Consider the following 24,319-nt stretch of genomic DNA (forward strand, 5'->3'; position numbering starts at 1 on the left):
AGAAAACCAATAAAAAAATATATATATATATATGTGAAAAAAAACCCAACGATTTTTTTATGCCATAGTTTCAGCGGGGTGTTTGAACCACAAAGCAAATCAGAGCTCGAGTCTGGGGCAAGCAGCGAATCGTTTAATTGACTCTTCGGTCCGTGACCGACTGATTGAGTAGGGCGCTGCTTTAATGCCGATAAGCCCCACAGCGGATCACATGAGTGAGTGTCAGCGACACGAAATAATAATAATCATAAAATATAAATCCGAAATGTGTGGGGGGAATGGGGAATGGTGGGCAGATCTTCATGGATGTGTATGCATCCAGCTGCAAATATACTAGAGCAGGGGCGGCAAAGATACCGCGACCTTCTCATGGCTCATATATATAAAAAACTGCCATTATAGCTAAAATATATAGTCTGATCTAATATTACATTTAGATGTGCATAAATAAATCATAAAAGTACAATTTGTACGCAATTTGACACGTTCAACTTAGGTAATTTAATGCCAACTTAATTGTTTAATTTATTATTATTTATTTACTAAGTCGTTGCTACTTGTTTACACATACGATATAACTGTATTGAAAACGTGTATTATCATATAAACGAATAGGCAAAATCGAAGCAATTGGTTACATTTGGAGCGCTCACAATTTGGGCAGACCCGCGGAAATGGCGCTTTCGATGCCGCAATGATCTTCGCCGCGCAATATGCGGAAGAAACCGTTATCACCCCAGTCGGTGTTCCACGAGTTGCCAATTAGCCAGTATGGCACCTTGTTGTCGCCCCAAACGCCCCAGCCGAGTATGCGTATGGCATGACCGCCCAATTGCCGGCCATGGACATGCTGATAGACGCCGGTCTTGTACAATATCAAATCCTCGTATACTGTGAAGGCACCCTCCACTGGTCCATTGGTCATGATTTCGCGCTGAATATCGCGCGGATTGCGATTGACCGAGTATGCCTTTGCACCAAAATGCTTGTCCTTGGCATAATCGACCGAGTAACTAGATTCGCACTGGTGCATGCAACGGGGTGTGCTGCCACTGTGACAGGGTGGCCGTGTGCCGTTTACGTGATGCTCGCAGGGCTCAACTTCATAGGGCCTGCATCCCTGCAAGATACAAAAAAACCGATTGATCAATGTGGCTGACTGTTGATCTGGCGCTGTAGTCTACGGTGGCTTACCTCTTTAGAGCCATAAGCGCCACCGCTAACAATACCCTTGTGCGTCCAGTAGCTCCACGCAGCGCCGGGAAAACCGCCGTTGCAGCCAAAGCCGCAGGTGTGGCAACAGGACACCAAGTCATCGGCCGAGAAATGGAAGTTAACCGTGCCATTCGAGTGTATGCAAACCTACACAAAACAAAAAACGAAAAACAATAAGCAAACTTTCAGCCTAAACAAAGAGTGAGCACACGCACACGCACACACACAGATACGCAAATTGCAACGCAATTCTGTGGAATCGATAAGCAAACTTGCGATAAGCATCGGCCAGCTGCGTCATCTGCTTTGTTTGTGTATGGTCTTCGCTACTTACACGATCGGACATGGACTCGACAGCACCAAAGGCCCAGCACGAGCCGCAGGAGCCCTGATCACGGATCTCGCCAATCGTTGGACAGTTGGGCCAGGCAGTGCGCGCATCAAACTCTTCGGGCAGATCGCCGCCATCCGCCTCCATAAGACTGCCCAGCACTTGGCTCTTTTCGGGCAATGTAAACTTGTGCGCATCGGGATGTACGCCCATTAGGCCGCGTATATGGTGTTCCGATACGGTTGCATCAAAGTTGCGGCCAACCTGTTATTTAAAATGTAAATTATATTAAATTATTAGTCACGTCAGCAGAAGGTTAAGCCAAATAATAATATTGACACTTACCGTCCATGTCTTGGCCTTGCCGCGCACCAGCTCCATAAATTCGTCGCTAAGCATGTGTGGATCATCCTCTGTTGCGGCAGCTATGGCCACAAGGGCCAGCAGTAAAAAAAATTTCATATTTCCAGCTGCCTAATTGTCAAAATGGCGCTGACAACGCAATTGAAAAATTGTCAAAGAAACAGTCGACTAATCGTTTGGGTATGTATGTATATTTATACACATATGTCGTTGCGTATAGATGTTTGTGCTTGTAATTAGCTGATCGTTGGATTTACAATTGTTATTTACTTGACTGGCAATCCCCAGCCGCAAGTGCAAACTGTTGTAGCATTTAGTTAGTTCAACACTATTTATATGCGTCGTACACTTCAAAGTGGCTGATAAGCGGCCATTGTAGTGATGGGAAAAGCGATGCGAATGCACTATCGATATATTTTGTGCTACTTGATACTATTCGATACTATCATTACAACTGCAATGAGCAAGGCCCACAAATTGTCTCGAGTCTCGAATGAATCTTAAAATTTGAACCCCATGGAAAAAACGAGATCGAGATTTATGCAACGCGCTTCCACCCACTTTCTACGCTTGCAGATGTAATTTTCCAAAACGCTGTGCACCTACAGCAACAGTCTTTAGGCACTACAATCGAGTAAAATCGAAATATATTGAAGAAGAACAAGATCAATTGTGTTCTCTCATCAAATTCCAACAGCTGCAATCAACCGTTATCCAAATTGTCTTAATATTTAATTTTATTTACATATCTTGCACTACTAGTATTATCACAAGGGCGTATTCTTTAGTTTAAACATACGGATTCCAATTGCTACCGTCCTCGGGCAACAAGTTGTTAGTTATTAGCAAAATCACATCTATGATCCACCAGACACCGACGCCGCCCATTGTCAAAAGTTTACCCACAGCGGTGCCGGTTTGTCCCAGGCAAAAGCGATCCATGCCCAAAAAGCCGAGCAACATGCTGTAGATCAATGTGGTCACAAAATAGTGATCCGTGTAACGTACACACGGCACACCGTCCCGGAAGAATGTGCGTGCCCCGTAACAGTCGATGTCCGTGTAGACAGTGCATTGGACTTTTGTGTGCTCGACATCCTCGTAGAAGGAGCCACCGAAATGAAGACAGCCATAGCCCTTTTCCTTTCTAGCCGTTTCGTTATTTCGATGATCGATTGGCTCCTTGCATTCCAGAAAGTCGCGCGGCAAGAACGAGCACATTACATTCGGTCCCAAAGGATTGAACGTCGAGCTGGACGCAGAAGCTCCTTGTGAATTGGAGCTGGAGCCAACTGGCGACTGTGCCTGCACGGGTACAACCGACTGCACAGCCGTTCCGGATACAACCGTTTGCGGTTGCTCCTTGTCACTGCGAGCCTGTATGGCATGCGTGACGGGATTTATGGTTAGAAACGAGATGACAACGCTTAAGAAAATTCCTTTTTGTTGCATTGTTGTTTTTACAACCTTGTACAATGCACCAACACTAGAGATGAGCGTCATAAGTCTAGCAGTATGCAAATAAGCAAAGCGAGATTCGATAGTATCGATATTTCTTCAACACTGCTCATTGTACAAATGGCGTCTCTAAAATTTGATTGCTTGGATTTTATAAGCCGGTGTCTTTACCTGACCGTGATTTTGCCAAGACCGCGAAGTAAACAACAACAAAAAAATAACACAAATAAATAAAGAAGAAGCATGTTGAAAATGGAGAACTACCAATAGAAACCTGTAGTAAAAATTGTTAGCATAAAATATACACGCCATCCGATTTGTCATGGATATATTTGAAAATATATGTCGCACTTGCGGCAACGACTGCCTGGACGCCATGAACATATTCGTGGACAGCGTTACGGTGCTGGAAAAGAGCGTTCCAATATCGGAACTATTATCCACATGTATGCCCACGTCCGCGACGTTGCCAGCACTGAGCAAGAATGATGACTATCCCAAGCAGATATGCCGTGTTTGTATCAAAAAACTGATTATGGTATACGAATTCAATAACAAATGGATAACGGCCAACAATGAGTTCAACGTGGCGCTAAAGTTTGAACAGCGCCGCAATCGTTCCCGGCTATCCCAGCCAATGCCGACGACGACACTCGACGAGCAGATGCCAATTAAGTGTACCGTAAAGACTGTGGATGCAAACGTTGAATCCATTGCAGCAGACACCGCTGGTATTAAGGCGGAAAGTATTGTGTTCAAGCATGAGCCACATGAAGGTATGTTTGTTGCACAGACATAATGCGAAACTGCAATTAAATATGTGCGCGCTACTTTCAGGTACGGAGATCGGGACACTGATCAATACAACTGATATGGACCACGATCTTGCCCCAAAGAATAATGTGGCAATTGCGCAGACAATCAATTACCAGTGCGCCTTGTGTGATGAGTGCTATCACACGCTTGCGGCCTACCAGAAACATCATAAAGTCAGCCACCGCAACTCTCAATTCTTATACTATACGCCAGGACAATAGAGCTCACTTCTATACACTTGATTGTTTTGTTTTACTTAGCTATTTATATTGCGGCGCAAAAAAAAAAAAGGTTGAAAACAATCAGATCGCACAGTTTTCTTAGTCATCCTCGTCCTTGCGCACCTTCTTGGCACGAGGATCATCGTCACGGAAGACCACATAGCCCGTTTTGTAGAGACGATTGTCGCCATCCTTGGCGTAGTAGTTGGCCAGACCAATGCCAGCCATGACGATGCCTGTAAGAGCCAATACCGAGCCGCCAACAATGTCGGGTATCTCGTTCCAGGCGCGCTTGAGCAGGGACGTTGAGCCTCGGGCGGCGCTTGCTGACATTGTGGCCGTCTGCAAGTACAAAAAGGGGCTGTGTAGTTGTTCGAATAATAGTCGGAAATTTCGTTATACTTATTAAAAATACGCGTTTCAGTTACACAACAAGAACAGACCCAGTTGTTTAGCGATGTGATATGACAGCTGCTGTATTTATCGAGCTATCGATAGTTGAAAACAGGCTGCCAGACTGAAAGCAAAATCAAATCAAAGTGGCACAGCAGTTTTCGTTAAGTTGGCAGCGCTGCACGAATCCAACATAAAATCTGTTAATCTGGCAAACTGTTTAGATAATTGTATTGACTCTAATCAGTTGAAATATGGAAATGTACATGGATTTAGGTAATATTTGCTTTATTTGCCTTAGCACCACTAACGTACTTGTGGATCTGTGCGACGAGCGATTGCGACAGCCTGCAGGGGAACCCACCCTGGCGGACAGTTTACTTGCCTGGATAAACTGGGGCCGTATTGAAAATGACTCAAAGATTTGCTCCACTTGCATTTTGAAGGCACCTATAACGGATACATTTAAACGCATTTGTCACGACATTTTGCAAAGTAATCGGGAACTGCGAGCCCGTAATGCCGCCGCTGGTCAATAAACGCTAAAAGAGTCCGAAGCATTATGAACCATGTTCAAACATAAGCATTCAGTTCTTGATGTACTCATGAGTCAATATCAATCGACCCTACTTTTAAATGGCGATAAACTAAAAACAACTGTTAAATTATGTTTAATCGTTAGTATTAAATGAGTTTTTTATCTTTCACAAGCTTCCTTAACTAGTACAGACATTGCTTCGCTGTTTTATTAACAGTATTATTAAGCAAATCATTAAACGGTAAAAATAATCGAATATTTCGATTGGTTCTTGGCGTTGCCAGTCTGTTATTTATTGCACGGTTAACAGTTTGCTTACGACTTAACAGTCTCGCTCCTCACTTAACATAGTTATTAGCAGACAGTTTCATGTAACAGGTGCGTAAATATCGCACACCTCTAATTCTGTTTATAAGCTTTTCAAAACATCTAAAATTTCTTGCAGCGGCAAAGCAATATGACGACCATACCGGGAAGAGCTCTACACTACGTTTTTAAGATTGGTGACCGTGCTAAGAATGCGTTCTTCTTTCGCAACATTCTGGGAATGCAGGTAATATGAAGAACAGACAGGCCAGTTACGTCTTGGGGCTAACTTGCAAGCCCGGTTATAAGCGCAACGTCGTATGTGTGTGTCTGTATTTACTGTACATACACATATATGGGGGCAATTACCTAGAATATCTAATTATCTGAGAAACATGACTTGGCACTGTGTAAGTCAATACAATGCCAGCCCGACGCGTATTAAACTAAAATAAGATAAGCACCGGCTGGCGTTTAAATTCTGATTGTTTATTTTTTTCCCATTCAATACTCGAATAGGTATTGCGGCATGAGGAGTTCAAGGAAGGCTGCGATGCGGAATGCAATGGGTAAGTCGTATTCGGAAATTGTGTATGGCTTCAAGGAAATCTTTATTTGCCATCACTTTCCATGTGCGCAGGCCTTATGACAATCGCTGGAGTAAGACCATGGTTGGCTATGGGCCGGAGAATACGCATTTTGTCATCGAGCTGACCTACAACTATGGCGTCAAGAGCTACGAGATGGGTAACTGCTTCTAGTTAGACAAATTTCAATCTTCTCATACAAAATCTTGCAGGCAACGACTTTGGTGGCATTACAATTTATTCCAAGGATATATTAACGCGTGCCGCTCAAAATTCCTATCCGGTTGCCAAGCAGGGCGATAGCAATGTGCTGACCTCGCCAGATGGCTATAATTTTTACATTGTTGAGTCATCGCCCACTGCCAGCTCGGATCCAGTGCAACAGGTTGAGCTGAATGTTACCAACTTGGCCGCAACGCGCAAATTCTGGCACGAGCTGCTTAACATGAACCTGGTCAATGAGACGGATAGTTCCATTTTGCTTACTTATAATGCTAAGCAGACGTCTCTACGCCTCACGCTTCTAAATAAGCCCATTAGCCGAGCCAAGGCCTATGGGCGCATTGCATTTGCGGTACCCGGCTCTGTGCAGAAACCATTATTCGATGCCGTAACAAAAGCTGGCGGTACCATACTGAAGCCACTGATTACACTGGATACGCCAGGCAAGGCAACGGTTACGGTGCTCATTTTGGCCGATCCCGATGGTCATGAGATATGCTTTGTTGACGAGGAGGGCTTCACAGAGCTTTCAGAGCTGGAGCCAAATGCTGGTGACCAATTGGACAAGTACATACGCAAGGATCCATTCCAGGAGAAAAAGTAGACGCTCCGTCTATTATTATGAGAACTTGTTGAGAATCTTGCATTCAAATTAGAAAAAATATTTTTTTTTTGTGGTTTTTTACAAAGTTTCAATATATACAAATTTTTAGAAAGTGTATTAGATAATGATTTTGCTTAACCATAATAATGTTAACTAGGTGGCAACAACAACTGAACTTGAAAGAGGGATGTCCCCTTCAGTGCGTAATACCAGGGCTGTACAAAAAAAGCTGTAAAAGTATGGCAGCCTTGGTGATTAACAAAATCTGCTGCCTTCCAAAGTGCAGCAGTTCAATTTTCTCAATTTGCCTAAATACAGCCTAAAGACACCTACAAAAATTGATATTCTGGCGACAAATGTCTTAAATTTGAACTTGAAACTATGTAATCGTTGATGTAAGCTGTCAGCTCGTCAACTCTTGGCGTTGCCAGAGTTTCGCATTGAAATATATTTTGCAGATCCGCATTTTTCTTCCAGCAATAGCTCGATAATTGGGAAAATTGTGTTTTCAGAAAGACTTTTGAAAATTGAATTGGAATCGACTGGATGGGAAGCAAAAATGTTCGCTACAACCGCGCTCCGCGAATTTTCCACAGTCACGGGTGGATTGCCAAAATCCAGTCCTAGCGCGTAAGCCCCAAATATTATGTACTACGGTCGGTCAGTCAGTCAGGACAAACAGTTTAATGTAATTTAAAATGTTGCTTGGCGCAGCATTCCGGAAATATTTGTCATTGAGTTTTTAATTTATTTAAGATATTTGTGTGGTCTTTTGAATTATATTAAACTCGATTTTAGTTTCGTTGAAAGCTGTTTTCTACATTTTTTTGTTATTTATTTTTTAGGTTTTTCAATTTTTGCTTTGAGCCCTTTGAGTGTTTTGTTTTTAGATTCAATGAATATCTCAATATCTGATCCGGTCGTGGTGGCGCCTGCAGTCTCCTTGGTGCCACGCCTGCAACCATGGGAGTTAATGGGCTGGTCGGCCCAACAGCATCGCCGCATTTGGCGTAGTTGGGCCCAGACCTTCGCCCGGAACCGTAACAATATGGCCGCTATTCATTATTTTAATAAGTGCATTGATGAGCATGACGACGGCCACTTTTTGACCCTTTGCATGCGAAGTAATTTCAATCGGCAGATAGCCCAGGCGGAGAAAGCACTGGACGATAGCAGAAAAGCAGCCAGAATAGCACCGTGGAGTGCGTTTGTTAATCTTCAAATAGCTGATGCGTTATATGATCTAAATAAATTCGAAGAGAACAAAATGTCGCTGCATAACGATTCGCGTTTATATTCCGGCACCAAGAAGTTGCCATTCAATTACCGTCTGTTAGTTGTCAATAGTAATTTTGAAGATAATTTGGGCGATAGCTTGAGACCGTTTTTTCTGAGGAATTTGGCCAGTATGCGTACCATATATGAGGAAATACTCAAGCCAGAAAAGCCAGCGGAAGCATCTACCCGCTGGAAGGCGCACAATGATTTAAATGAATGCGACGTTCACAGTTTGGTCGAGAAGAAAAAGATAAGGATATCACCATTGGAGGCAGCCCGGCGCAAGCGCAAAACCAAAATCTATTATCAAAGTTATTTGAATGATTCCTGGATTGATATTGCCTTTTTGAAAACCCTGCGCCATAATCCCATCGTGCTGCTGGACAAATATTACAATTCTGCGCACGAGCGCGAAAAATATTTGAATAATTCCTATGAGTGCATCAAAAAGTTCACAAAAATGTTGCACGCCCGTAGCCCCATGTATAATCAGAACTATCAACGGATGGCCAATCCAGATATGTTGGAACAAATGCATCAAGACAATAAGAACCGCATACAGTATCAAACACGCAGAAACATGCTATCCATTCTACGAACTATTCGAGCCTTACGTGAACAGAAGGACATTGCGGTGAGTAGTGGACTCCACAAAAAAGAACAGACCGACAAAATATAACACAAATTTACAGATTACTAAACTAAATTTGCCATCTTATTAATTTTACTAATGGCATATAATATATATGTTTGAAAACGTTTTTTCCGACTTACCATTCTGCACCGCGCAGCTTTAATTGATATCCAGCTTCGATGTGCAGACTTATTTATACGCAGGCGCTTCCTCTCATAGCCCACATTCATGATCTGCCCTTCATATTTATATACAAACAGACACCACACCATTCGTATCAGACGGCAGCGCAGCCTCAACTAAAAGCACGCTCCCAGCCTTATTTATAGTGGCTCTTCTTCTTTCGAAATGATCTGCGCTTCATATTTTTCTACAAGCACACCCACACACACAATTACACCATCTGCATCGGACGGCGGCGTTGCTTTAACTGACGGCCCGCCGCAATGGGCGGCCTTATTTATAGTGGCGGCTCTTCTTCTATCGAAATGATTTGCGCTTCATATTTTTCTACAAGCACACCCGCACATAAAAACATTTGCACCATCTGCATCGGACGGCAGAGCATTCCCAAATGAAAGCCAGCTCCAATGGTCAGTCATATTTATACTGCTGGCTCTTCTTCCGCAATGATCTGCTGTTTACATTTTTATCCAAATACACATATAAAATTATTTTATTTATTGTTTATTTTTCCAACAGCGCCTGCGCAAATTTGTATCAAAAGTAATGGGCGAGTTTGTTGTGCTGAAGACTAGAAGGATAATGCCTTGGAAAATTGAGTTCATGAACGAGGTGTACAACCATTTGGCATTGAGCTTATGTGAAATGTACAGTATACCGGATTATAAGGTGTCGCCCTATGATAATGATTCCATGTGCCGCCTGCTTGGTGTTAGTCCATTGAAGCCGACTGAACCGCAGGGCGTGGTGTTTGGCGACCGTTCCACCTACACCTATGAAGACAGCGGCGCTGCATTTGAACAGGCCCAGGAGTACAAGTAGGTTTTCATATCAATCTTTATTCAAATTGCGTTAATGCTAATGTCTCTGTGCTTTCAGGCGAGCCAAAGCTGCGCTGGACAAGCGCTTGCATTTCGCTAAGCTGCCCATCGAGCGCAGCTATCTGCTGTACGAGATAGCCGATTGTCTATTGTCTCAGAATCATCTGGTGCATTGTTTATTGTTTGCCAAAAAGTCAATTGATGAGGCCGTTAGAGCCAATAGCAAAATCTGGCAATTTCTGGCCACCATGCTGCAGGCCAAGGCGCATGCCATACTCTGCAAATACGAGCGCCAGGCGGAAGTGCTCAATAATGCTTATAAGCTGGCCAAGGAACTTAAGTCACCCAGTCTATGTACATTTATTGAACTGTGCCGCATGCTTAACAGAGACTACATGACCCTGCGCAAAGTGTCCATATTGGTGTCTACCAAACGGTTGCGCTGTAGGATATCAAACCGATCCAGCTGTATGCTGCCGCACCAGATAGTACCTAAGGCTGATTCGGACAAGTTATAGGCCTAGTGAAGCGAGTGCTCTACAATTATGCTGCAGGACTTACCCGCACTTCTTTGTACACCACTCGCTTCTCCAGGTCAACTGCCGTTCATGTCCTTGTCAGCGAGAATATTGTTTTTATTTAAATTTATAATATAAAATAACAAAAAACACTAAATTTTTATGCAAAACTAACAATGAAAATCATACTACGTAGTTATGTAAATCAAAAAAAGAAGAAATTAATAAATGCATCAAACTCTTATATTTGTAAAAAAAAAAAAAAGAGATTTTAAATTACGTTAATGGACTAATTAATATCATGTTCAACATTTTATTGTATGCGAAATATGAATATATTTCAGCTTTCAATCAATGATTGTCAAAATAAAAGTGTGTTAAAACAAAGGATACATCGATCAATGTGTTTCTTGAGGACATGAAAATCGCATAGAAGGGCAATTCTCATTTCAGAATAAAAATCGCATAGCAGAGCTATCTTCATTTCAGAAAGCAAATGGTAGGCACTCAGGAATATAAACTTAATTTAATCGAAAGGGAGACGGCTCAAAGGCTCAGCTTTTTCGCTTTGGGTTTTTTCGAGCGATACCGAATTGTTTAACAAATAGACAAAAACAAACTAAATTTTCTTTTCATCTAGATTTCCATCTATATAATTGACTTCACAATGACCCATTTATGCTATTTTATTTCAATGGACCATATGAATGTTATGTAATAACCCAGCATAACTATATGCACAAAATACGAATTGATGAATACTTGTAGGAAATCTGTTCAGTTGTAATATCATTTCCTCATTGCTTATAGTGTCAATTTACAGTTGCGTTGAGCACGTAGCTTGTTTGTATTTTCAATTAAAACAAAAAAAAAAAAAACAACAATTTAGTTCTTTATTTGGAATCTTTTGCCATATATGTTTTTTTGATATATTTATTAATATGCCAAATGCAATGCACTTGACTCCATTCAGTTTTTGAGTAACATAACACAGCCCCTTACCCCAATTGTTTGACTGTTTTCATCGATGAATTGTCGCATGTTTGCGCTGGCAGAAACGACCCCAAAAAATGGGCAAAACAACAATCGACTGACGAACGAACGAACGAACGCTTCATTTGTCGCATGCAACGCGGCCGCAAATATGCAAAAGAGCAAAATGCGTCAATAAATGCAGAATGTGCTACACTTGCAACACACAAGCGGCACGAATGAAAAATGTGCTGAAAAAGTTTTATTGTGTCAATGCTGGCCGAGAGACAGGCACATTCACACACACACACACACACGCAAAGCAGCAGACAGAGCGAGAGGGAGAGTGAGTGCGGTAGAAGGAGATAGAGCGAAGGCGATAGAACGGGAGCGAAAGAGAGCGCTGAGTTGGCAAGTCCTAATGGGCCAAATACACACATATACATTTGCTAGCCGTGTTTTACTCTCAATACGAGCACTTGTACTCATGCTGTCCGTGTGGTGTATAAGTGTATTAGTATATGTATGTGTGTGTGTGTGTGTGTGTGTATGTACTTGCAGCTCATTATGCCAGGCTGCCATTAAAAATGAAAAGAGACGGTCAAAAAAAAAGAAAAGGCACAGCACACTGAGCGAAATTGTCAGTCACCCAGCCCAGTGGCAGTTAGAAGTTGCTAAGGGCTATTATAGAGCCGATGCTAGGCTTCAGTCCAGTCCAGTCCCCTAGCCCAGTGAATGTGGCTTCATGCCTTGCACTTCAATCTGTTGCCAAAATGGCTGGCAAACAACAACAAGCCATGCCACCTGCCAGTTATGTGCAAAAAGCGCCAGCCTTATTGGCCAAAATTGGGGTCAACACAAGAAGGTCGCATCGACTCGCAAGTCGATTCAACTCAATGTTGGTAATGCTAACTGTGACGCTGACGCTGACGGCGTCGGTGACGGTGACGGCCACGATAACAGCACAAATAATTGGCCACGGCAACCAAGAACCAAATTGCATTGAACGTTAAGTTTCCATTTGTGTGCAGCGCGTCACACCCCTAGGCAACAGCCAGGCCCAGCGAGCCGAAGAAACCTCCAAATGATAGCACATATACAATACATATACATAAACATACTAATAAATGTATATATATGTATATATGTACATAAAAAGTAAATAAATAATTTGCTTACCCACTCTCAAGGTGGCTGTCACTACATACATATTTTATATAGCGCTGAGTTCTCAGTTGTTCAATTTGCGTTTGTGCATTGCTTTGACTTGAATTTTGAGCAGAGCTTTAATATTAGCTTTAAGCGCTTAGTTGAACTTTAATTAGTTAAAGTTTGAGTTGGGACACAGCTTCCGGTGGAGCTTTAATTAGAGCTTTAAGCGCTTAGTTCAGCATTGAGTACAGGTTTACTTCGGACATAGCTTTAACTTGAATTTCAATTAGGCATTTAATTCGAGCTTTACGCTGTTAAGCTGTGCCTTAAGTTGTTCACGTTGCAGTTGGCTTTTGGGCAGAGCTTTCATCAGAGCATTTAGTCGTTTAAGGTGAGCTTTAAGCTTTTCAATTTATAATAACACAAAAGCAAACATCACTTTGAAGCCGATCGTGTGAAAAGTGAAAAGGAGTCATAAATACGTTTCCGCAGGCGAGACTGGGAAATCAAATTGGCGTTAATCCTTAATGATTCAGTCATTCAGCCAGGATAAGCTGTCAACTTTTGTTTTAGATAGAATAGCTCCAGTTAATTTCTGAAAGAGTGTTGTCCGACTATTATATTTGGCTTTGGTGCTGCATCGATTTGCAGGCTTTTTGCTTTCTGCTTTCTTCTTTTTTGTTTTTGTTTTTTGGCACGATTTCCAGTGTATATGTGTGCTTTTTGGTGGGTGGCGTGGGATGGGCAACTGCTAATTTACGACTAGCTGCCTGGTTCCTGGGAAGACTCTCTAAAGATTGCAGCAATTGTCGACCCTCTCGTGGCTCGCACAGCGCAGTTAAATGAAAGCGGGCCACAAAAAGCATTAACAAAATAACGAACTCAAACAACAGCCCATTTGCCCGACTATGGAATACCCATTAAAATGATTCACTTATTTTGTACGTAAAAATTGAGATGTGATAAACATGTTAGAATTTATAAACTAAACACATTTATAATAAAATTAACAAATGTGATTCTATGCTGTTTCTTGATGCTTGAATCCTTGCAATTCGCAACAAGTTAAGGTTTTGTCATTTACAGTTGTGTCATATAAAGCAGGATGTTCAGAAAATGTGACATTGGATGTTCGTGGTAAAATAATGAATGTGCATATATCCCTTGGGTAACTCCTATATAGGGTATACAAATATATTGCAAGTAAACCATCAGAACAAATGCGAGAAATGTCCAAAAGTAAAGTAAAACACATGCATATGGACCCCGTAGGTATGATGGCTGGTGGGCGGCAAACAGGCGTGGCTGGCATTTAGTGTCCCCAATAGGCACATGCAATGCATTAGGCCCCAGTTGGTGCGCTAACGCCCTCAATACAATCAATGGACCCCACCGAGGTGCCATTAGCCAAAACAAATAATAATAGCAGCTGGCTTGAGCGATGTGGATGCAGCAAAACAAATAAAATTAAATTATTATGTAGAATGCAAATAAAACTCTAGTACTTAGCATGCAAATCGAATAACAATTTGAGAGCGGACGGACAGAGACAGAGTGAGAGAGAGAGAGAGGGACATAGACATAGGCCAAGATTGGGGCAGTCATAAAACGTCATGAGTAATCGCAGACGCATAGCTGACAATAACAAAAACCGGCATGTGCAAAAGTCGGGAAGGTCGACGACGGAATACCCTTGCTCACAAATCGCCCACATTTAAGCCAAGCGTATTTCTACAGATTGAAAAACTCTTGAATGTTAAGTATATGTTAAAATAATACTTAGTAATAAAAATTATAATAATAATATTTGTCTTGACTTACCATATCGGGCCACCTTGCAGCTTCATCAGATACCCAGTTCAATGGGCATTAATTAAAGAAAAATTACTCCGAACGAGTCTCTAACTCAGTATATTTGTATTAGTTGCAAGGCAATCTCCTGCGTGCAGTAGTCAATATTGAAAATAAAATAAAATGCATTCTAAATGATTTTACACTTTCGAACAAATAAACTTTTGGGAAAATCACACCCGCAACTGTAGAAAATTAATGGAAAACACTTTAGTGAAACTTTTTAATTTACCATCCGATCGGTTTAAAGCCCATTTAAAACGAACTTTGTGCAAATTCAATTGAGACGTGTTTCACACTTTTCACAAAATCCATTCCAAAAGTTTTCTGGGCGAAAGGGGAAGTTAAGTCCGATTAGCGTCAAACTTAATTTCATAGTTCTTCAATATAAAATAAAAAAGCTTGCAACAGACAGACTGAGAGTGTATATTATAGTAAGAAAATATCTCTTACAATAATCAGCGAGGAGATGTATTGACAATATCTGCAGCAAAGTCATACAAAGGACATAATTGGTTTGGCATACCCTTTGCAAGGGTATCTAAAACGAGAGGAAGAACAACAAGCCAAATAAACACATAAATAAATCAAACGTATACCACGACAAATCTCGGTTGGCCAGCACATTAAAATATGGCCAATAACAACCAAATATCCATGATACGATGATGATGGCGATGATGACGATGTTTGCTGACCATGGGTAAATGCTTGGTAATAAGAGCCGCAGAAAAAACAAAATTCCAGTTGTATGTCACCGACTGCGCAATGCTCTGTTCCCAGTGTACAATAAGCAATTAAATCAGTCAACTGGAGACAAGAGCTTGCCTATTGAATCGCCTCGAAACAAATGCGCAACAAACGGCCGGTCGGACAAAGGAACGGAAGCCAAGACGGACATTGCACAAAACCAATATGCTCTTGTTCAGCTCTGTGAGCCGGGCATGAAAGTAGCAGCAACAAAAATTCAAAACCGAATTCGACTTGCACATTTTTGTAATCAACATAAAATCCAATCATCCGTCATGGGCAGCAGCCAACAGACGTTCGGCAGCGTTTGGGGGCTTTCCGAATGGGCTGGGGCAATGGCATTGTGGGCGGCCAAAGGGCTCTTTTAATACCCTGTACCTATTGCGAATTAGAAAGAGCTAATACGGTTTTAAGCGAAGATATGGAACAGGACGAAGGTAGTATATGCGACCCTTTAAAGTATATACATATAAACGACGAACTGAGTTGATCTGACAATGTTCGTCAGTCTATAAGAATCTACGACCTAATATCTGAAATATTTGAATAGCATATCATTTTTTTTTGATTTTAATATCTTACCCCATATTCGTAATACATGTCGAAGACTATATAAGTTAATTTTCTAATAAATCAAAAAGTGCCACAAAATTGAACAGAAAAGCATAGTAAGAGAATTAATTTTGTTTATTATGATATATTATTATTATTGTTATTATAATTCATTTTATTTTCATTATTATTATTTTTAAGCGGGAATCTCAAAATCCACGAAATTGCACAAAAAAGAATAGTAAAAGAATTCATTTTGTTTATTATTATATATTATTGTTATTATTATTAATATTTCCACTCTAACTACTTCCCCTAAGGAACGGGAATCTTTTAATGTTCATCAAGTCAGCTGAGTACTGGGTACAGGGTATCTCTTATTTGTGCACTTTTCAATCGGGGGGTTTTTTTTTTTTATTTTTGGCCACAGTGCGGTCGCGTGTTGGGCCTGGGGCAAGTATGTAAGTAAGTAAGTTCTTTCGTTGCCTTTAAAAATGCCAAAAACGAAAATTTTGATTTATGAGTTGGAGTAGCAAAACCAAAATATGCGCTGCTCATTTATAACGCGCTTAAATCTAATACGCTCAGTTCTCATGCGAGAAGTCGGACGCAATGGCAGGGAGTTGGGTTACACACTGTCTAGATGTCTCGCTGTCGTTGTCGCTGTCGTTGTCGTTGTCGCTGTCCTGGTCCTGGTCCTGGTCCTGATTCTGGTTCTGGTTCTGGTCTGCGTTCCCGTCCTTGTCGTTATACTCTACCCAGGCCTGGCCATGCGCGTTGTCCTCGTCCCTGCTCTGTGGACTGGTTTGTCTTCTTGGTGCTGTCGTGTCCGTATCCGCCAACCGCCAAACGTGCGTAAAGCGACGCGTGTCCGCTTTATGATTAATATGCGCTACAACACAAAATACACGATAAATAAGCTGAAATAGCTAGAGCTGGAGCTGGAGCTGGCGTAACTGACGCACTGTTGCCGGAATGCCAGATGAAAGATGAAGACAAGGCACAGACGCTGTCTCGCTTGATGCCCAGCGCGCGCTCATAAGTAGGCAATGATTTTTTTATGTCCACATACCTTTGCTTGGCAGTGCTTTTAATTCTGCTTGAGTACGTGGCGGTTGGTATTGGCAAATGGTAAGAGGCAGCGTCACCCACGACAGTCATATATAAATATACACATATATACCTATATATATGTATATGACATATCAATATGAATTGTAAGAGCTAGCTCTTGGTATCAAGCTTAATTTCAATATGTGAGCTGCCAAATTCGGTTAATTTGATTGCGCTAGCAAGAGAGATAGGGCCGTATTTAGCCAGGACCAGGAATATCTATATACTTTATGGCGTTGGAAACGCTTCCTTCTGACTGTAACATGCGTTGGCACAAAACTATTATACCTCTTATCATTTTCTATGGGTTCAGGGTATAAATGAATTATCGTGATTGGCGGGTTTGGTATAAATTTTTTAAATCTCGCGAGTTTGCTTTCTAAATTTTACACTGGAAGCTAATTAAATTTATAGTTTCGGATGCGCTAAAAAGTTGTGCATGTTCGCTGTCAGTTTAAATCAGCCAGCTTGAAAGACATTTGAGAAATTTCTCCGCAACAGTTGCAACAGCACTCAAGTATTTATAAATTAATCAATTTTTCCATTCTATTGATTTTAGCTGGGAGCTGCTGCGAATTGAAACAAGTCGAAATGATGCAGTAAGCGAGCAGTTAAGTGAAATATTTACCTAATCATAAATTTAAAATGTTTATTATGTTTTGGTTCAGCAATAGATTTGACTGTTTTTTAACCAACTAAACCGGTTCAAGGCTCGCTAATTGGCGGCCTCTAACCGGTTCGGTATAGGACGTGCTTGCTGCCAACTCGAATCAATTGGTTCAGCGTATGGGTTAAGGCTTGAAACAACTTAAGCGTCGACCATAATTCCCAGTTGACCTCTCCTATGTGCCATCGTGCATTCAGCTTGCACTCTCTCTCTCTCCCTCTCTCTCTCTCACTCACACATTCTGTTTCTGTCTTTACTTTTTTTTTTTTTGTACTGCTTTTGTGCCATTGTGACAATGGTGACCCAGCTTCAGCTTCAGGTCCAGGGCACACAAGGAATGATAACGGCAAACAAACAAATTAGCACAACTGCCGCAACGGCATTTGTGGCACTCAGTGTTTGTGCCAAGATGTAGCTGTGTGTGTGTGTGTGTGTGTGTGTGTGTGTGTGTGACCAAAACTAACACCAATTGCTCACCTCTTAGCTGGATACCAACTGTGTCTATGACGTAGTCGTAGCTAAAGTCAGCTTTTGTTGCTGCTTCTGGTCTTCAGGTCCTGTGTACATGTGTGTGTGTGTGTGTGTGTGTACGACTTGGAGGCGCTTTCAGCTCCAAGCATAATTTTATCGCCTGCATGTCATATTCTATTGTAGCATTCGCTGTCATTGTAATGAAAAGCAGTGCCGCACATTTGTTAAAGGCCAAACGAGCGCACAAATGAAGGTGCGAACTGACCCAGGGCCCCAATGGCCTGGGCTTCACTTCTTTTGTTAAAAATATTACTGCGTGCTGTGTCCCTCTCTCTCTCTCTCTCTCTCTCTATCTCTCTCACTCTCTATCTCTCTGTTTGCTTTGTTAGTCCTTTTGCTGCTTTTGTATTGTGCTGTCCTGTGTTGTGCGATGTGCTGTGCTGCGGTCAGCTTGTTCTACTGCTATCCCTATCTCATCGCTTGCTCTCTCTCTCTCGCTCTCTTTCTCTCATTCTCTTTGCATTCACGTGCAATTCCTGTGCTTGTTTTTGCACCTACTGTTCTATATATTTCAGCCAACAAATATATATTACCACCAAATACACACACACACACACACACACACCAGAGCAACGCTTTCACTTGCCTGGCACGTAAAACACACACACACACACACACACAAACACACGCATACACACATATATTATAGTTGGAATTCGCTTCAGTGGCCCCACTGTGCGCACCGTGTGGCAGCAAAAGTGCAAATGTCATTCGATGCCTGCCGCATTTAAAGTATTACGGAATTAACATTTCGTTGTGCCGCTTTTTGCATATGGGCGACGAACTCTGTCACTGCCGCTGGGCCCGCCACCACCCCTCCTCCCACCTTACTGCTGCCCGCCGCTAAATCCTTGTGTGTGTGTGTGCAAAAATTGCGCTTCCTTTTGTGCCGTCGCTTCACATTTTTCATTAGTTTAGTGGGTTTGTGGCACATGACAGTCACCGTCAGGCAGTGCACCGGCCTCAAACACACACACACGCGCACACACATGTTCACAACTTCCCACACGCTGTCTTCTACTTTTGGTGGCAGTCTTTTCAGTCCTCAGATGTTGTGTTCTCAGCAGCATGTTCTCTCGCTTTTAGACTCATTTACCCAGCTGTTACCGGAGTTACCAATTTCCAAAATTTCCAAATTAATGCACAACAATAATTTCAATCATGCGAAATCTTGAAGTGTGTCAGAAAAATTATTGAAAAACTGAAATTTTTAATAGTTTGAGTTTTGTTTAGCGTGCGAAATATTTATGTGTATCTACTTCTTTTCTTTTGGGCGTTGCAAAAACTTTTTCTGCAAGAGGATACTTTGAGCAAGCATTAAGATTGGCATGCAAAAAGTAGGTGGGGTAATTTTTTCTTAAATTTATAATTCTTTGCGAAATCTTCAACAAGAAGGAAAAGTGAAAGCTAAAACTTTCAGTCAAAAGCGCTATTTAAAATTGTTAAAAATTAATTAAATGAAATACATTCGGAAATCTAGCTGAGATTCAATTGATTAACATTTTCATATGTATATATATACACTTCCTTAGGGACCTTTAAGAACTATGGGTAGATATATTCAGCCCATCGCCTGATAGAAAAATTAGTGTTTATTGTAGTTTAAAATAACAATTTTAAAATAATTCAAACGATTCAGTTTGATTTTTATAGCCTTTCGTTGTTAATTTATTATTACCAATCGTTTTTCTTTGCCTTCTAAAGAACATTTAATAGTCTGCATTGCTTTGTAGTGTACATTCTACGTTCATGTTTTTTTTTTTGCCTAAATATAATGCCTCACCACACACACACACATACACACACACACATGTAGACACTCTTACACACAGACCCCGCACGGCATTGTTGGAGCTGTCGCAGTAGTTGCTTAGTTGTTCTTGTAGTTGTATTATTTTACTCTTTGACTTCCAATTTCTTCTTCTTGCTGCATATTTCGTAAATGATTTAAATTTTGTGGGCTCAGTCTTGTGGTTAAATAGCAGAGGGAGGGTTGAGCTCCTGGCTGTGGGGTGAGCAATTACAGCGTCAGATGTAGAGGCAGATTAGATTCTATAGCTCTGCAATATCCGCTGGCTTCATTTAAAGTCATCTTCAACATTGACAGCTCGCAAAACTTTAAAAATTATTATTTGCACAGCTTTTTATGTCAATCTTGGTTTATAAAGATTTTATGAAAGATTCTAGTTGAAATTCTAGTTTAAATTGAATACGTATACTGAAAGGTTTATTATTATTTTATTTAAGTGCGATGATAACCCGTGCAAAGCTCTTAATTAAGAGAGAGAAATAAAGAGAGCGGGAGAGAGAGAGAGAGAGAGGGAGAGAGAGGGGAAGAGAGGGAGAAACAGAGAGAGAGAGAGAGAGAGGGGAAAAGAGGAAGAAACAGAGAGAGAGAGAGAGAGAGGGGAAAAGAGGGAGAAACAGAGAGAGAGAGGTAGAGAGAGAAAGAGAAAGCATAAAGTTTTTCATATAGCTAACTCAACTAGTTGATATAACATTTATAATTTAGGTATTAACATCTATCAGGCTTATTCGAATACATGAGAATCGCATAGAGGGGCGATTCTTAAAAATAATTATCTTTAAGTTTGCAGCGCAGCGTAGTGAAAACTTCGTTTGCGTTTGTTTACATTCATACATACAATTATTGTTCAGGCATCAATTTTGCCCTTTGACACTGAGCACAAAGCCAGGAGGTGAACACGTCTTATATATCAAAAAGCTAGGCCTATAAATATTAATTATTGTCGCAAACCAATTTAATTACTTTACTTTACTTGAAGTTTTGTGTAATTCAATTAAATGCAACTTTTTAAGTCTTGTGTAGGTGTTGTAAAAGCTGGTTTTGACCGAATATATTTTGGGCAAACTTTGGGCAATGACAAATCAGGACGTGGCCAAAACTTAAGTACAATGTCTGTCAAAAGTTTTCGTCTGTCTGGCTACACACCAGCCATTCAATCGGTCAACTTTACATAAACAATTGCTTAACCAAACACTCAGCTCGCACACCAACTTAAGAAATGTGGCTGGACAGCTGCCAGGAGCAAAAACGCACACACATATACACATGTGTGTGCGTGTAGACGGCGAATCTTTTGGCCAATACTTAATGCCAAGACAGGCGGGCGACATTCAAGCGGGTTTTTATTTGTTGTCGTTCTTATTGATTCATAAATATTTCAAAGCATTTCTAACACATAAAGCTGAAGGGACAGAAGAAGAACAGAAAAAAAAAAAGAAAAACAAAATAAATAAACCGAACCACTTTCAATGAATATATCAAAACTATAAAAATACCATAAAGTGTTTTTCAAACATGGGCAATGCTCACCTTAAGCTGCTCACCAGGCTCCACGGTGTGTCTGTCTGTGGTTCTGTGCATCCCCATTTTTTTATACCTTCGACCCATTGAAAATGGACCAGAACGGGTATTATGTTTTTGTGCAAATCTATGTAACAGGCAACAGTAGGCATCTTCGATACCATAGAGCAGATACAAGGCTGAGTCAATCTAGCCAAATCCGTCTATCTGTCCTTATATACATTGCCGTCGATCTCAGAGACTTTCAGAGATAGACAATTGCAAACTTAAAGTAGGTTCTCCTAGTAATAAAAGAATAAAATTGATTTGCAATTATCAATAGCTGTACTCGTTTTCATAAAACCGATAAATATCAATATCGCAATCCGGGTTTTTCACCATATCTCAAAGCTTATAAGTAGGAGCTGGATGTACCAATTTTATGATATCTTACACAGATTCAGGATATTTCTTTCTTTTTTTGTGTACCACCCTTCGCTAAATAAAAAAAAGGAGGTAGCGGTAAATAGACTATTTACATTCATTTGAGTGGCATATTTATACCCTGAAAATTTACTGCAGATCGGACAATAAACACCGAAGTTAATCACGAAAGCAAAGTGCACAGTTAGGGGCGATATGCTTGTGTGTATTTATGCGTGTTTAGGGTATCTGCTAGTCGGGCACTGCCGACTAGAGCACTCTTGTTTTTTTTTGTTTTGTCCCGCTTCGTAATGTATCAACAGTTATGGATATTCTTTTTGTATTTTACACCGCTTTCGTTCCTGTTCCTTGCACCTCGCTTTGAATTTTCATTTTTATTTATTTGCGCATATTTGATTCGGTTCCAGGGGGAAGAGTCCTGCAGATCCTACATGAACCGTTCGTCCACGAGCTTATGGCTTTTTATATGCCTTGTTTAGCTTGCCGGGTGGAGCATATTGAAGCAGGCGACGCTGTGTGGACGCGGGCGGGTGAATTGACGGACGGACGGACTTCTCTAGCTAAGGACTTTCCCTACATCTGTTTCCCCCCACCCAATTCCCCGTCTAACAGCACCCACAGGCGTTGTCTGTTTACTGTTTCTACTAATAAAAAAATCCCACACACCCACACTAATACAAACACACACTGACGCCCACACACATACAGTGAAGCATTGAGAGGGCCATCTACATTTAGATAACCATCCCATTGGAGACGTCCACCTTCGTTTTGCCTACAGCTTACAAAGTTATAAAGCATATCTTTATACTTTTGGCCTGCCATCGATATATTTGTAGTGCCTCCTATTCTCATCTATTGGCATGCCTAAGTGTGTGTGTGTGTGTGTGTGTATGAATGTGTACTGTGCTGATTTAAATATCTTTTGCGAACTGAGGGCTCTATGCTAAATATTTATGCATGACTGCTTTTCTGTGACATCAAATAAATCACTTCTAAACTATATAGTTTTTGGTTGTTTGAGTCTCTATAGTCTTATGCATTTTTGTTTTTCTATCTTTAAAGTGGCTCTTGTGCGATTTTAAAATGCTAGCTCACTTGCAATAGTTATTATAGAAGTTTCTTTTTTTTATAAAGACAAGCAGAAGTTATTCCAGCAGCGCGCGTTCAATATAAAAGAATGCTGATAATAGTCATAAATTATAATTAAAATTAGTATATATTATATTATAATACTTTACTATATTATATAACATTATAAATTGAAAGCATTTTAATAATAAAACTAAAATAAATAGAAACATTGGCATAATATATTTATATAAAATATTATAGTCTACTTTTATGGGCATGTTGCGTATGCTTAATATTGGTATGCTCTAAGAGAATCTATATAACAAATTCATCTCCTATATTTGTCAATTGCTAGGAATTGAAAGTTCCGTTTTTGCTTTAACTTGAATCGAACCTTTAGCAAAACTAATTACCCAAAAACAGCTTACCAGTTTGCCAGCATGAATAAGTTCGGCCCCAACCATCGGATTTATCTGACCATATGTGTTTGTTGCCGGCTTTGCGTGGAAATGTAATCTAGCCCGTAATTTCAATATGGAAATGTGCACCACACGCAAGATTTTCAGTAGAGCGGGCAATAAAGAATTAAGAATTTAATTGTTTGATTAACATTTGAAACATTTGTGGATTTGAGCCAAGACCAGATATCATGAATATTAAATATGGATCAGGCTTACTTAATTCGCTCAAACCGTAAACCAAACCAGCGACAAGTTGTTTCTCTTTGTAGCACTAGCTTTAAATAAAAAACTTAAAATTTCAAAAATGAAAGCCATAATTATGTTGCTAACATGCCCATTTTAACATAAAATCTCCGTCAGCTGCAAGCATAACATAATAGCCGGCTAATGTAACATAACAGTAACAGCAACAGAGACTGAGAATTAGGCAGAGGCATCGGCAGCGGCAGAGACAGAGACAGAGAGCAGAAGCAAGAGCGAAGCCGCAGCCGGCATAAAAGCTTCCGAGTACGGTCTGCATCTTGCTTACGCTCTCTTTTGGTTGTGCTCTCTCTGCTCTGCTGCTGCCGTTGCAGTGCAGTTCGTTCCCGGTTGCTTTTGCATTTCTCTGCAGGAGCTGCTGGATGCTGTCGCAGTCGCAGTCGCTGCACAGTTTTGTCTTCCGGTTGCAGCATATGTATGTTGCAGTTGACGCTGCTGCAGACTGAAAAATGTTGTAACTTTGCAGCTTATCCTGGAAATTACGTAAGCAGCGGCAACAGCAGCAGCAGCAGCAGCAGCAGCGGCCGCCAGGACGACGACTACTGCAATGCTGTCGCAATGAATAAGGCAGCAAATCAAAACAAAACTAAATGAAAAATATATCGACGACAAGGCGCAGCGAGTATCAGAAGGAGGCGGCACAAACAGCGAAATTAGAAGACACGACGTCTAGGGAAGTGCGTGTTATGTCTATTA

The 24,319-nt window shown here is 40.9% G+C and overlaps 6 protein-coding genes across 6 annotated transcripts; 3 read left to right on the top strand and 3 right to left on the bottom strand.

Moving 5' to 3' along the window:
• Nucleotides 1–506: 506 nt before the first annotated feature.
• On the bottom strand, nt 507–2,232 carry LOC115764301 (cathepsin B). Its single transcript, XM_030707235.1, has 4 exons — nt 1,892–2,232; nt 1,550–1,810; nt 1,195–1,362; nt 507–1,120 (listed from the first exon to the last, which is right to left on the bottom strand). The coding sequence occupies exons 1-4, from the start codon at nt 2,006–2,008 to the stop codon at nt 650–652; spliced, it is 1,017 nt and encodes a 338-aa protein (XP_030563095.1). The 5' UTR covers nt 2,009–2,232; the 3' UTR covers nt 507–649.
• A 394-nt stretch (nt 2,233–2,626) lies between these two features.
• LOC115764283 (TM2 domain-containing protein CG11103) lies at nt 2,627–3,427 on the bottom strand. The gene has a single exon (XM_030707214.1). The coding sequence runs from the start codon at nt 3,410–3,412 to the stop codon at nt 2,699–2,701; it is 714 nt and encodes a 237-aa protein (XP_030563074.1). The 5' UTR covers nt 3,413–3,427; the 3' UTR covers nt 2,627–2,698.
• Nucleotides 3,428–3,506: 79 nt separating this feature from the next.
• Nucleotides 3,507–4,455, top strand: LOC115764284. Its single transcript, XM_030707215.1, has 2 exons — nt 3,507–4,143; nt 4,205–4,455. The coding sequence occupies exons 1-2, from the start codon at nt 3,690–3,692 to the stop codon at nt 4,402–4,404; spliced, it is 654 nt and encodes a 217-aa protein (XP_030563075.1). The 5' UTR covers nt 3,507–3,689; the 3' UTR covers nt 4,405–4,455.
• On the bottom strand, nt 4,423–4,907 carry LOC115764285. Its single transcript, XM_030707216.1, has 2 exons — nt 4,807–4,907; nt 4,423–4,746 (listed from the first exon to the last, which is right to left on the bottom strand). Exon 2 carries the CDS (start codon nt 4,735–4,737, stop codon nt 4,504–4,506), a length of 234 nt encoding a protein of 77 aa, XP_030563076.1. The 5' UTR covers nt 4,738–4,746; nt 4,807–4,907; the 3' UTR covers nt 4,423–4,503.
• An 833-nt stretch (nt 4,908–5,740) lies between these two features.
• Nucleotides 5,741–7,165, top strand: LOC115764282 (glyoxalase domain-containing protein 4). The gene is made up of 4 exons (XM_030707213.1): nt 5,741–5,888; nt 6,161–6,210; nt 6,282–6,388; nt 6,441–7,165. The coding sequence occupies exons 1-4, from the start codon at nt 5,793–5,795 to the stop codon at nt 7,052–7,054; spliced, it is 867 nt and encodes a 288-aa protein (XP_030563073.1). The 5' UTR covers nt 5,741–5,792; the 3' UTR covers nt 7,055–7,165.
• Nucleotides 7,166–7,878: 713 nt separating this feature from the next.
• On the top strand, nt 7,879–10,709 carry LOC115764426. Its single transcript, XM_030707427.1, has 3 exons — nt 7,879–8,966; nt 9,669–9,967; nt 10,029–10,709. Exons 1-3 carry the CDS (start codon nt 7,950–7,952, stop codon nt 10,486–10,488), a joined length of 1,776 nt encoding a protein of 591 aa, XP_030563287.1. The 5' UTR covers nt 7,879–7,949; the 3' UTR covers nt 10,489–10,709.
• The last annotated feature ends 13,610 nt before the right edge of the window (nt 10,710–24,319 follow it).

Source organism: Drosophila novamexicana, unplaced genomic scaffold (genome assembly GCF_003285875.2).
Source record: "Drosophila novamexicana strain 15010-1031.04,08,12 unplaced genomic scaffold, DnovRS2.1 tig00000820-arrow-pilon, whole genome shotgun sequence".
NCBI classification, from domain to species: Eukaryota; Metazoa; Arthropoda; class Insecta; order Diptera; family Drosophilidae; genus Drosophila; species Drosophila novamexicana.

What these genes read in the sequence shown, in the direction of transcription:
- LOC115764301 (XM_030707235.1), bottom strand. Translation starts at nt 2,008, where the DNA reads ATGAAATTTTTTTTACTGCTGGCCCTTGTGGCCATAGCTGCCGCAACA. An exon ending in GCAAGGCCAAGACATGGACG is followed by an intron (nt 1,811 to 1,891) that starts GTAAGTGTCAAT and finishes TTTAAATAACAG; the next exon opens with GTTGGCCGCAACTTTGATGC. An exon ending in TCGAGTCCATGTCCGATCGT is followed by an intron (nt 1,363 to 1,549) that starts GTAAGTAGCGAA and finishes TGTTTTGTGTAG; the next exon opens with GTTTGCATACACTCGAATGG.
- LOC115764283 (XM_030707214.1), bottom strand. Translation starts at nt 3,412, where the DNA reads ATGACGCTCATCTCTAGTGTTGGTGCATTGTACAAGGTTGTAAAAACA.
- LOC115764284 (XM_030707215.1), top strand. Translation starts at nt 3,690, where the DNA reads ATGGATATATTTGAAAATATATGTCGCACTTGCGGCAACGACTGCCTG. An exon ending in CAAGCATGAGCCACATGAAG is followed by an intron (nt 4,144 to 4,204) that starts GTATGTTTGTTG and finishes CGCTACTTTCAG; the next exon opens with GTACGGAGATCGGGACACTG.
- LOC115764285 (XM_030707216.1), bottom strand. Translation starts at nt 4,737, where the DNA reads ATGTCAGCAAGCGCCGCCCGAGGCTCAACGTCCCTGCTCAAGCGCGCC.
- LOC115764282 (XM_030707213.1), top strand. Translation starts at nt 5,793, where the DNA reads ATGACGACCATACCGGGAAGAGCTCTACACTACGTTTTTAAGATTGGT. An exon ending in TGCGATGCGGAATGCAATGG is followed by an intron (nt 6,211 to 6,281) that starts GTAAGTCGTATT and finishes CCATGTGCGCAG; the next exon opens with GCCTTATGACAATCGCTGGA. An exon ending in CGTCAAGAGCTACGAGATGG is followed by an intron (nt 6,389 to 6,440) that starts GTAACTGCTTCT and finishes AAAATCTTGCAG; the next exon opens with GCAACGACTTTGGTGGCATT.
- LOC115764426 (XM_030707427.1), top strand. Translation starts at nt 7,950, where the DNA reads ATGAATATCTCAATATCTGATCCGGTCGTGGTGGCGCCTGCAGTCTCC. An exon ending in GTGAACAGAAGGACATTGCG is followed by an intron (nt 8,967 to 9,668) that starts GTGAGTAGTGGA and finishes TTTTTCCAACAG; the next exon opens with CGCCTGCGCAAATTTGTATC. An exon ending in GAACAGGCCCAGGAGTACAA is followed by an intron (nt 9,968 to 10,028) that starts GTAGGTTTTCAT and finishes CTGTGCTTTCAG; the next exon opens with GCGAGCCAAAGCTGCGCTGG.